At 41.5% G+C, this 13,281-nt stretch overlaps 1 protein-coding gene across 6 annotated transcripts in view; it reads right to left on the reverse strand.

The window, feature by feature from the left end:
- The window catches only part of Msantd2 (Myb/SANT DNA binding domain containing 2), a 35,254-nt gene that overhangs the window by 5,946 nt on the left and 16,027 nt on the right, over positions 1 to 13,281 (reverse strand). The window contains exons 1-3 of one of the 6 annotated variants that reach the window (XM_075966343.1): positions 10,160 to 10,472; positions 4,134 to 4,223; positions 418 to 517 (exon numbers count right to left, since the gene is read on the reverse strand). In XM_075966343.1, the coding sequence (XP_075822458.1) occupies positions 418 to 493 (76 nt within the window). In that variant the 5' untranslated portion in view covers positions 494 to 517; positions 4,134 to 4,223; positions 10,160 to 10,472. Of the gene's footprint in view, positions 1 to 417; positions 4,224 to 10,159; positions 10,479 to 13,281 lie in introns of those variants that run through there. The other 5 variants (XM_075966344.1, XR_012910045.1, XM_075966341.1 and 2 more) reach the window with 5 other exon arrangements.

Below are 13,281 nucleotides of genomic sequence, written 5' to 3' on the forward strand. Positions count from 1 at the left end.
TAGGCTACAGCTAAAACCTGAGCTGTATTTCCCACGTAAGAAAGTCAAAACTGGTGGACTTGACATACAGAGATGTAAGGAAAAAGACTACATGTATCCTCTTAATTAGGCCCATCAAATGTAGCTGGACCAAAAGTCAGTGCTCTTGGCAGGAACCTTAGCGCTACAAAGAGCAGGGTATTTTGAGTTGCAGAAGATTGTCAGTGAACCTCCTCGTATGACTCAGACTAGGAATTCTTCTATCTGTAGGGAGCTTAGTGGTACCCAAATCACCCAAACCAAATATGCCCATGTTGGCTCAAATAGTTTAGCAATACGCCTTGTGCTGCCAGCACTAGAAGCTATCACAGATGATAAATACCAGTGCACATACCAGGCATGCATACACACACAACACACATGCATTGGTTTTCTTACCCAATTCCTGATCTGTTGGATAGCCATGGAGATCCTGACTGTGGTTTCCCCAGTCCTCCTGTGAATAGTCCTCCATAGTGCTGCCATCTGACTCCAGCTCCTGGTACAAGCCACTACTGTTAATAAGTACAGGCTGGCAGGGCTGAGCATCCCATCCTCCCTGACCAAACACCTGTTCCAACTGTTCAAATGTGTAACTGCTCTTTCTTTTCCCAACACCATGTTCTTTCACCCGACTGTAACACCTGCGAAGGGTCTAAGACACAAAGTCTTTTGTTATTCCTTTAAAGCTGTACTTCCTCCTCCAGATACGGACCACAGATATTAATTACTATCAGACAGACACAGACAGACAAACACAGACACATTGTTACAGGAATACTAGATTTCAAATTCATTATTATATTAGAAAAATACTAATTTAGCATTTACTCAAACATGTTATAATTCAAACAATTATTTTGCAATTATCAATTAAAACAACAAGAAACATTACAACATTATTGCATTTTCCCACATACACATATTATATGCCCCCTCCCCCATTTAAAAAGGATAAGGGGGAGGAAAAAAAAGAAATACCAGCCAGCCAATAGGATGCACACCTGCCACAAGAGAGAGCTGCTATGGTGCCCAGAATTTGGAAAACGTGAGGGAAGGACAGAAAAAAGAATTTCCCCAAGTGAAGAACATCTTCCTTACCCTTGGTTAAGGAGTACAGGGGAAAACAGTTGCCTAGACAAGTAGCTAACAAGACAGATCCCTTACAGTCTGTGTTCCTCACTAACTCACTCTGTCACGGGAAAAACTTCTACAATTTAAACAGAAATCAAATAAAAAATGTCCTAAGTCTCCAGTCTCAGACCCAATGACCAAGAAGTAAGTATTACATTAATACCTACATTTTACTAGTCTACCAACTGAAATTGTCAACTAAACAAACCAACAAGCAGGGCCAACAGTCTTTCTAGGAGGTCAGACAGTCATCTTGCTCTTTCTCTGTCACTTGACACACAGCAAATACCATTGTGCAAGCTCAAGGACAAAACCTGGGTAACGCGGCCTGGTTCAGCTCTCAGTTCTTACGGCCTCTCATTCTAGTACATATTTCAGACTAACTAGCCCAGTGTCCCGAAGTGAAGGGCGCACACCTCCTGCTATCTTTCTCGATATATCTGTCAAAAGATCAATCGAGGGCCTTGTCTCAGCTTGAGCTCTGGTCTCACTCAGGCTCTCCCTGTCTCTGCCTCCCGTCTTCCTTCCAATCCCTTTTCTACAATATAGAGTTTCACTCAGAATTTTTTTGAGAGACAAAAATCTAACTTTTCTAACTGAACTGTTAAAACTAGTTTATCTCTAACTTAATGTATATGTGTTATCAGGAATATCTGATTCTCCTAAAGGAGAGATTGCCTTCCATATGCCAATACTTGACCTATTCTCACCAAATGAAACCAAGTCTGGGTAGTGAGGGCATCTCCATGAAGAGTGCAGTGCCTTTAAATGACAGCTGACAGTCTACCACACTCCCTCAAAGACTCTTTAAATCTGTCCCTTGAGGCCAGAAATCCACACAGGCAAAAAGAATAATAAATAAGAAAAGCATGAGACATGGGCATCCCCCAAACAGCACCCCTTTCATAGCACCTCTCCCACAGCCTCAAATGGTACCTTACAGAGAACGAGGCTTCCCACAAACTCTTTAAAAGTCATCTCAGCTTTCTTTTTGCAACAGAGAATCATGACCCCATAACAAAACTTTCTAGAATAATCCAGAAACATAAACTTGGAAAATGTGTGTCATGGTCAAATCGCCCAAAGGAAAGAGACAAGCGCTGCAAATCTCACTTGACTTTGGACATACCCCCCCTTTCCCAGCACCCTCTGCCCTCCTCAGAGATAGGAATTTGAATTGCAAACAGCCCCTGACAAATTATTTTTATCTTACAATGCCTAGTTTCTGCCTCCAAGAACACCCCAACCACTCTTGATTCCTAAGGACTGTAAATAGAGAGTTCCAGTCCTGTCCCTTTCCCTCTTCTGAGACCATAAATGGAGATGGTCTTACTACTTACTGGCTGCCTACAGAACACCAAAGTCCAGTTGACTGGCTCTGTCACCGAGGGCTACTCCAGAAGCTAAGGAACAAAACTAACGTTTCCTTTAGAAAGGCACCGTACTTATGAGGAAGTGACAGAGGCACAAGCACATCTATGAATTTCTTCCTATATTTGCAAACTTTCATTCTCTTGATCAAAAATAAGTTCACCAAATTTTGATAATATGCATGGGGAGGAACCAGAGAAAGGACATTCTTCAAAGCCACCAAACTGAGCTTATAATTTCCTTTGGTTATGTAGTTGCGAATACTAAAATCAGCGGTCTCTGGCAGCTATACACACCTCTTAGTTGTAATATACACCTGCAACACATGCTTACAATGTGCTGACATCTACCAGGTGATGTCTAAAACCATGATAATAATCTGATATACTGAAATGGCACTAAAATTAAAATTTTCAAATCAACTTTCTCTCCTTCAAGATACAAATACATGTAAACAGTACCTTGTAGGTCTGATAGTGCCCAAAACTCAAGGACAGTCTGTTTAAAAAGGGAACATCCACTAGACGGTGTGGGGAGGGGTTGAGGTGTCTTAACTGCTACCCTAAGACCCACTAGGATTCACTTTGAGAGCTCAGACACAGATAAAAAGGACATTTGGAGACCTTCCAATTCTTACCACCCACAGAAAAGATTATAGAATACATTACCCTCTAAATGCTTAATCAAAGCATATAATTAAAAGACTGGGCGGCTGGATCAACAATCCTAAACAAACCAACTAAAACCCTTCTCTAAATCAGGCATCAGGATGCTCTAGAGTCCAGGAAAATGAGGCTGCAGCTCCCACTTGAGTAAGCTACCAAATCCAACAAGATACACATTTTGGCTTTCCCGGTGAACCACAGCCTACTTAACATTAAAAAAATCTTGCTTCACTTCCTTCGTTTACCTCATTCACCTCAGAAATGTACAGCAAATTGATCTCTAACTGGAAAAACTTAAAAACTAAAGGCTATTCTATTAAAAGACAACAGTTAACTTCTTACTGTCTATTAGGAATCTCTCTATTAAGTTGACAGTCCATTTGCATCTCCTCCCTGGAGGAGGGGCTGTAAAACTATACTATCCACCCAGACAGAGGTCCCGAGGAGTTGAGGAGATCTAGACTAAGCAAGGCAAGAACTTCAGGGGCCAACCAGAGTTATTCCCAGCACCTGATTCACAGACACCAGGTGAAAGCTTATGAATCCACCATACCAAATGCTTGGGTTACAGGACTACAAATGGAAAAGAACTAGAGAAAAGGCTTGTGGGGTGCTCCATTACCAAAGCGGGGAGGGAGGGGGCTGACAGCTGACAATTTATAGGACAGAGTGAAAGTCTTGCCAGAGTTTAAGATTAAAGTAAAAGGGAATTAGAGAATAAAAAGATGACATCCGTTGTGAATGAATGTGGGGTGGGGGGTCTATGGGGAAGAGGGCGGGTTCACAAAGGCAGGACTTTTAGATTGGCAGGACTGAGGTTTGACGGCAGCAATGCAGAGAAAGACCCAGGGTTACAGTACACGTAACATTAAATACAGTGCACAATGCAGCTATCTTGCCAAAGTAAGCAAATCCAGTATTGGGTTGTATAGGCAGAGGAATCACATGTAAGCTATGAAGGTGGCTCTTCCTCTCTAGTCAGCACCGGTGAGACCACAGCTGGAGCACAGCATTCAGTTCTGGGCATCGAACCAGCTACAAGAGAGGGAAATTGTAGAGTTCAGAAAAGGGCAAATAAAATAATGAAAGGCTTGGAAAATAAGATCTACAAGCAGGGCCAGACGCTTCAAAAGCCCTTCCTGACATTACTAACTCACTAAGGGTGAGACTGAGGTGTTTTCACTTCAGTGTCCTCAGTCCCTGCTCTTGTATTCAGAGAATGGGAAGAGCTAGTTCCTCCCTGGTTTGGCAATACAGGAGGAAACTAAATAGCTCATACAGGCACAGGCCAAGGGTTCTGCTACTGGCTCTGTAGTTAACCCACTTCATATTAACAAAATAGTCACCATGACAAAAGCCACTGATCTAAAAGAGCTGAGAGCAACTGGTCAGAGCATACAGTGAGGAGGCGCAGAGATCAGTCACAATAGCTGTATAACCATGCTTTTAGAAAACACTGGCTTCACTGGTCTACACTGTCAGATAAAGAATAAAGTGGACCCGCAGGGAGGATAGCTTAGTTGTATTAGCAGGAAACAATGTTATAAGAGAAACAAACAGTACACCGCTTTTCATATGCAGTTGTCAAACTGGCCATACTAAACATACTCAGTGGCCAACTAAACAATGACAAAACCAAAATTCCTCTCACTCAAACAATTAAAACTAGTCTTCAAAAGTCATATACCCCACAAGAGAAGGGGTATTACACAGGAATGGAATCTCCAAAAACTGGAGGTTTTTCTTATAAAAGCGTCAAAATAACACTTCGAACTGGGCATGGCAGTTCACATCTATAATCTATAATACCAGCATGCAAGGCAGAAAGACTGCTACAAGTTCAAGGCCAGCCTGGTATACAGCGAGACCTTGTCTCTGGGAAACAACCCCAAACAAATACCTCTAAGAGAAATGAGCAGTCTCTGTAAAATAGAACTTTTCCCTTTGAACTCCTATTTACAGTCAACCAGAGGCTCTTAACTAAGGCAACAAAACACCAAGTTTAATAAAAACTCAAAAGGTCTAAGGACACAGCTCAGTGGAGTACTTGCCCAGCACGTATAAGGCCCTGGGTTCAATCTTAAGCAACACACACACACACACAGGCACACACTAACATGGGGGCTGGGATGTAACTCAGTAGGTAGAGTGCTTGATAACATGCTAACAGTAGGCGGCGCATGCCTGCAATCCCAACACTGGGTGGGAGGAGAATCTGTGAGTTCCAGGCCAGCCTCATCTACACAGAGTTCCAAGACAGCCAGAGCTAAACAGAGAGATCTGACGTAAAATAAGAAACAAACAAACCAAAAGCATAAATTTGTAATTATATATTTTGACATACAATTGCAAATTTTGGGCAGAAAAAAATAAAACAAAACCATTTGGGCAAAAATCTTAGTATTTATCATACCTGATTTTATGCATTAGTATCTGGCAAACTGACTTTCCACAAGAGCTAAGAAAAAATATAGGAAATTTGTGTTACCATCCTCCCCTCCCCTCCACTCCACCCCTGTTCTATTGTTAGAACAAATTTTGGCAAGTAAAAAAAGTAAAAACCTTCTAATTCTAAACCTTTGGCTTTCCCTTTTCCTAGCCAGGAGAGATCCTTAGCCTATTGGAGCCATGGATCCCCTCCTGAGGAAAAGGCACACATCACAACTTCTCACGAACTGCGAGGAGTTCACACACCTCTGCTTTAAGTTTGCGGTACAGCTCACAGGCTTTTCTTCCATAAAGAACATAGTAAATTCAGGAAGTCAGGTTTCGGAGGAGTCTAAAGACTGGCACGACCAGGGCCAGCAGGAGGGCTTAGCAGGTGATAGCACCACCACACATGGAACCTGAGTGCTGCCAATGCCGAACCCACAGTCAGGAGATTTCCTCACCTACACTTCTCATAAGCTGGAGCCAAAGGCATGCTACACAGCACCCAGATTTTCTGATTTTTTTTTCCTAAAGAAAATTTCAGTAAAACTCACAAACAAGCAAGTAAATAAAAACAAAGGAGAACAGTATCTGATTCAGAAAAAAAAAATCACATATTACTTGGTTTCTCAATTCATTTTAATGACTTATTTAAGCAAAAAAAAAAAGTTTCCTAGATGTGGTGGTGCACATTTGTTACCCCGGCACTAGAGAAGTAGAGGCACGGGGCTGAGGAGATAGCTCAGTGGTTAAGAGAGCTGGCTGCTCTTCCAGAGGACCCAGGTTCAATAACCAGCACCCACATGGCAGCTCATAACTGTCTGTCTCCAGTTTCAGGGGAACTGACACTTTCACAGTCATACATGCAGGCAAAATACAAGTACACATGAAATAAAAATAATTTTTAAAAAGAGAGACAGGCAGGAGGATAGAAAATTCTGGCCTATTCTATTTTTTTAAATATTTACTTATTTATTATGTATACAATATTCTATCTGGCATGTATGTCTGCAGGCCAGAAGAAGGCACCAGACCCCATTACAGATGGTTGTGAGCCACCATGTGGTTGCTGGGAATTGAACTCAGGACCTTTGGAAGGGCAGGCAATGCTCTTAACCGCTGAGCCATCTCTCCAGCCTGGGCTATACAGCCAGACCCTACCACAATAATCAAAAAGAATGAATAAAGTTCTCATTTTACTTTCTTTTGTTTGTTTTGTTTTTGTTTTTCAAAACAGGATTTCTCTGTGTAGCTTTGAAGCCTGTCCTGGAACTAACTCTGTAGAACAGGCTGGCCTCAAAATCACAGAGGTCTGTCTGTCTCTGCTTCCCAAGTGCTGGGACTAAAGGTGTGCGCCAACAAGCCAGACTGTTGTGTTTTTGTTTTGTTTTGTTTTTTTCAAGGCACTTTTTTTCTGTGATAAGCAACAATTCCTTTTCTGAAGTGGCAATAAGTAATATTTTAAAATTCATCCTGGAAATACAATGAGGGCCTAGGCCACCGAAGACCTCATTTCAAAACACTGCAACAAAACTGGTGGATACTGTGGAAAAGGTTGGCGACAGCTAGGCAGGCGACACTGGGAACGGGCCCTCGGGCATGCTAGGGAAGCCCTTAGACCACTAAACAGGGCTGTTAACGTTAAACATAAAAAATCCACAGACTGGACTCCAGGAAAAGCACTCCTCTAAAGTTGCTACGGCAGAATGTTTTTCCAGGCTTCTGTTTCCTCGATACATCCTTCACTTTGGGACTCTGACTCCAAGTGGTATTCAGCTAAAACATTAAAACTGTCACGAATTTACTAACAGTTGGTACCTGTTAGTCTCACCCTGTAACTCGGGCTATCCTGGCACTCATCGAAATCTTTCTGCATCAGCCTCACCTACTTATTACTTTGTCAACCTGACACAAGTTAATATCATCTGGCAAGAGGGAACCTAAATTGAAAAAAATCTATCAGTTATCATGGGCATGTCTACGGTGTATTTTCTTGACCACTATGGTCAGTGTAACTAACACCTGGGCAGGAGGTCCTGGGTGGGGAAATTAAGCAAGCTGCCCAAGCCAGAGGAGCAAGTCAGTCAGCAGTGTTCCTCCACGGTCTCTGCCTCAGGTCTTGTCTTCGGTTCCTAAACGAGTCCAGGCCCTGACTTCTCTTTATGATAGATTATAAGCTGTAAAATTGAAGTAAACCCTTTCCTTCTCAAATTGCTTTTGGCCATTTTATCAAAGCAACAGAGAAAGCAAACTAGGAGAGCCTTGCAAGTGCTGAGATTACAGAAGTGAGCCACCATGCTCCATTGCCCTATACTGTTGCTTAGCAACAGAGTAGGCTTGTTCTATCGTTATCACAATATGCTGAGCAATGTTTTGTCATAGGACATAAGGATAGTTACAATCTCTTGACTAAATGTCAACAAATTTTTTGCTCCACTATAATGGGACTTATGGAACTGTCTTCCTGTACACTTCCACTGTTGATTTAAAAATGCCATTGTGTGGAACACAACTTGTATTCATTACAGTTCATCTCAGCTCCATTCTTATCTCCAACCATTTACTCATATAAATTTACTCATGTAGCAAATAAAAGAAAACATGAGGAAATGGTCATAATCTATAACTTTTTGGCAAGTATCACACTTATCTGTGTTTATAGTAAAAAAAATTGTACCTTGTAGATATTTCTTATGCTATAGTTCAAGCGCACCTCCCTTTTTAAAAAAAAAAATATATACAATATTCTGTCTGTGTGTATGCCTGCAGGCCAGAAGAGGGCACCAGACTCCATTACAGATGGTTGTGAGCCACCATGTGGTTGCTGGGAATTGAACTCAGAACCTTTGGAAGAGCAGGCAATGCTCTTAACCACTGAGCCATCTCTCCAGCCCCATCAAGTGCACCTCCTCTAAGAGGAGTTGACAGCTTAAGAGCCACCATCGACTTGAAGGTGTGAATGAGTAACAAGGAATCTTCTACAATAAAGACTTTAGTTTTATTTTCATGTTTTAATCTCTTCTGTGGTGATATTTTGTTTGTGCTCTAACAAATAAAGCCTGCCTGAAGCTAGAGGGCGGAGCTAGTCACTAGTTAACCCGTAAAGGTCTGGAGGTCTGTACAGACAGACAGAAAGTGATATGCCTGGGTGGAGAGAGGAATATAAAGTGGAAGGACACAGGAGCTTGGCCTCTTTTTGGTCTGGAGATTTCACAGAGGTAAGAGATCTAGTGGCTGACTGCTCTGCTTCTCTGATCTTTCAGCTTTCACCCCTTAACATCTGACTCTGGGTTTTTATTACTAAGACCAATTAGAACTCGTGCTACACTCTTCCAAAGCAGAATTTGTGTTTGTTGTTGAGTAAGTTTCTTTTCTTGACTAACTCACTGTTCACCATGAGTTTTGACACATGTAAGGAGTATTATACAGTTCAAAGTTATAATGACACTGATAATAAGGATGGATCTAGTAATAAAAGTTTATGGAGACTGGGAAGACAGCTCAGCAGCTAAGAGCACTGTCTGCTCTTCCAGAGGATCCAGGTTCAATTCCCAGCACCCACATAGCAGCTCACAACTGCCTGTAACTCCAGTTCAGGGGATCCGAATGCCCTCTTCTGGTCTCCTCTAGCACTGCATACATATATATGATGGACTTAAATTTATGTGCAGGCAAAATATTTATATAATAAAATCTATTTTTATGTTGATAATTTAAAAGCATAGGTAATAAGAAAACTCAGGTGTAATAGTTCATTTGACCTTCCAACTTCTTATGGGATGGATGAAACATGTCCTTTTAAGAATTAAGGATTCTGTCTTGGACATATCTATAGTTGACACGTTTCACTGTAGATAGATACTCAATATAGCAAGCAGTATGTTATCACATTAAATATTCATAGGTTTCATTTTAAGAGTTAATGGCTTTAATGTCCAACCATGACACAGATTTCCAAAAAGCAGTCTTCAGTTCAAACATTCCCTAGTGATGTGGTGCCAGTTCTCATTTTACAAGAATTTTTGAGGGGCTCAAATCCAAATGACTGTAGAGAATAATTATAACTGTATTTTCCTGCTCAAGTATACAAGTTATTTGAAATCCATCCCTAATTTTAAGTGAGATAGAAGATTGAGCATCATAATTTAATATAGCAGAGGCAGCAAGATTCCATAAATCTGAATGATAAAAATTAATTCAATGAGAAATACAGGTATTTGCCCAGTATATAAAGGGACCTGGGTTTAATCTCGGAAAAACACACATACACACACCAACACAAAATAGGTTCGGAGAAATGGCTCAGTGGTTAAGAATACTGACTGCTCTTTCAGATGATCAGTTCAATTCTCAGCACCCACATGGCAGCTCACAACTGTCTGTAACTCCAGTTCAGAGGACCCAATGCCCATGACAAAAAAAAAAACAAAACAAAACAAAACAAAACAAAACAAAACAAAAAAAAATGAACATAAAATAAAAATTAAAATATAATAATACTAAGAAGGCTGAAGTTATAGCTCAGTTAGTAGAATGCTTACCTAGCATGCATGTAGTCCTGGGTTTGATCCCTGAATGAAATGAAATTTATGCACTGGCAATGCTGAAGCATGCATGGGTCGCCTGTATATGGTGGTTCTGTTGAACTTGTCCATATTGGGTTTCATGATTTAAGTTGATGAGGACGACTGACCAGGTCTCTTTCTCAAGAGGGCACCAGATCTCATTACAGATGGTTGTGAGCCACCATGTGGTTGCTGGGAATTGAACTCAGGACCTTTGAAAGAGCAGGTAGTGCTCTTAACCGCCGAGCCATCTCTCCAAATGAGGCATGGTGGGCAAATGCCTATGATCCTAGGACTAGAGACAGGAAAATCAGCAGTTCAACGTCATTCTCAGCCACGTACTGAGTATGAGGCCAGCCTGGGATAATGAGACCCTCCCTTTGTCGGGGGTAGGGGGTGGACAACAAATGAGAAAAGAAAAAAATATGTAAGCATAGTAGTGTGTCCTTCTGAATGTTACTATATGGTTTGGGTATTACATTTATGCTTTATGCTCCAAAAACATTATTGCAGTTGTCAAAATTTAAAGAAAGTGGGCTGATGATTTGTAGGAGGAAATAAACCAAGTTGTTATAAACACAGGGTCTGGAGTGAGAATGCGTATTCTATTGTAACCACCTGCTAGCTTTGTGACATTAGCCGAATTAATCTCTGTGCCTTAATTTCTCCATCTGTAAAGCGGAGTTGAAGACAGAACTTCATCACAGGTTGTTGTGAGCATTAAATGAGAAGTAGAGCACTTAAAGCAATGTAGCTAATTGCTTTCATTCAACAAATGTTAGCTACTATAACTGTTACAAAATGATACAGCAGCAGTGTGTGTATATGGAGGATCTTGTGAACAAAGGTAAACTCAAGTAAAGCAAAGCAGGAAATTAAAGGCACACAGGAAGAATAAAGTGTGGCCAAGCGATGGTGGCGCACACCTTTAATTCCAGCTCTCGGGAGGCAGAGACAGGCGGATCTCAGCGAGTTCGAGGCCAGCCTGGTCTACAGAGCGAGTTCCAGGACAGCCAGGATTACACAGAGAAACCCTGTCTGGAAGGAGCTAAATCAATCAATCATTCAATCAATAAATAAATAAAGTGTGAATGACACTTCAAATGAACCACACGCCAGGAGTGATCCCAGCATCTGGAGAATGATCCCAAGTTCAAGGCCAACCAGGACTACATAAAAAGACTATTTCAACACCCCTTCATCTCCACAAAAAGAACCTTATTACTGCCAGGCAGTGGAGGCCTTTAATCCCAGTGCTGGGGAGGCAGAAGTAGCTCGATCTATGTGAGTCTGAGGCCAGTCTGGGCCACAGGGTGAGTTCCAGGACAGCCAGAGCCACAGAGAAACACTGTGTTGAAAAACCAAAAACAAAACCAGAATCATGCAGGAGGGACAGGGCAGGGGGACAAATCAGGAGCTTCAACCAAGTCACACCAGTATGTTACAGGAATGCTAACTTGATTTTCACCCACTTTAGAAGTGAAAAGACCTTTTTAAAATCAGTTTTCATTTGCTAACATTAAGTTCAACACACAAAAGGACTTCATACTAAGTGAGGGTTTGTGGCACTGCTATGTAAATACATAGAATCATTTAGAAACATTTAGCTTTGTTAGCTAATCAATTTCAACAACTTTTAGGCTAAGCATGACTATAACTAAAACATAATTAACATACTGACATATGACCAAAAAGGGAAAAGAACTCTAATAACTCCCTATCCAGTGAATGAAGCCACAAGAAGCAAGCACAAAGGAAAACCCACCACAAATAGTGAAATGAGAGACATGGATGAGCCAGGAGGTGGAGATGCACACTTTAATCCCAGCACTCGGGAGGGATTACAGAGTAAGTTTCAGGACAGCCAAAGCTACACAGAAAAAGCTTGTCTTGAAAAGGTCTCTCTGTAGCTTTGGAGTCTATCCTGGAACTAGCTCTTTTAGACCGGGCTGGCCTCGAACTCACAGAGAACCACCTGCTTCTGCCTCCTGAGTGCTGGGATTAAAGGTGTGCCACCACCACCCAGCAGTTTTTGATTTTTTTTTAATTTTTAATGATTTATTTTCATTTTGTGTGCACTGGTGTTTTGCCTCTCGTGTATGTCTTTGTGATGGTGTCTAATCCCCTGTAACTGGAAGACAGCTGTGAATTGTCATATGGGCACTGGGAATTGAACCCTGAACCTCTGGAAGACCCCCCCCCCCCCCCCGTGCTCTTAACCACTGAGCCATCTCTCCAACCCGGAATTCTTGTTTTAGACACATGAAAATATACTAAAATTAAGAGTAGGTTTCCCAATTTTGTTGAAAAATGTGTGGCTATGCTATAGTCAAGAAATTACAACTTCTTCCATGTTTTCTTAGTTTAGTAGTATGGATACATTGCTTACATAAAGGGAAAACAATGTTTTACTTCATTTTAATATGGCGCAGCCTTGACCTCTCAACGCCAACTATTGTCTCCTAGTTTGAGGAAGAGAGGGAAATTACCTGGTTTGGCTCAAGACTGGACACTACACAGCACCTGCATCAAGAGGCTATAGGAGCTCTGAACTAGCTAGACACTGACAGAACAGTAACACAGCACTCTGCTGCTCGGTGATGCAAATCTCAGCATCACCTGGATGCATACAATGCAAAAAAAATTAAATAACGAGTCAGTGGTGGTGGTGGTAGTGGTGGCAGCGGCAGTGCAGGCCTTTAATCCCACCCAGCACTTGGGAGGCAGAGGTAGGGCAGATCTCTGTGAGTTTGAGGCCAGCCTGGTCTACAGAACTTGTTCCAAGACAGCCAGGGCTGATACATAGAGAAACCCTATCTCGAAAAACAAAAAAAAAACCAAAAACAAAAACAAAAAAACCAAATAGCATGAAAACCCTCTCAACAAAACAAAAGCGACCCATTCCTTATGCACAAGCGCAAAGTATGGTGTTCATACTGAGGCCAAGCCAATAACACATTAACAGAAATATGTCTGGAGTGCTTCTGTCCTGTGCTAATTGTTCTTATTTATTTTTTTTTATTTTTGAAACAAGATTCCAATATGTAACCAAACCAAGCTGGGCTCAAACTCTTCTGCCTCCTACCAGGTGCTAGAAT

Source organism: Microtus pennsylvanicus, chromosome 3, assembly GCF_037038515.1.
Source record: "Microtus pennsylvanicus isolate mMicPen1 chromosome 3, mMicPen1.hap1, whole genome shotgun sequence".
NCBI lineage: Eukaryota > Metazoa > Chordata > Mammalia > Rodentia > Cricetidae > Microtus > Microtus pennsylvanicus.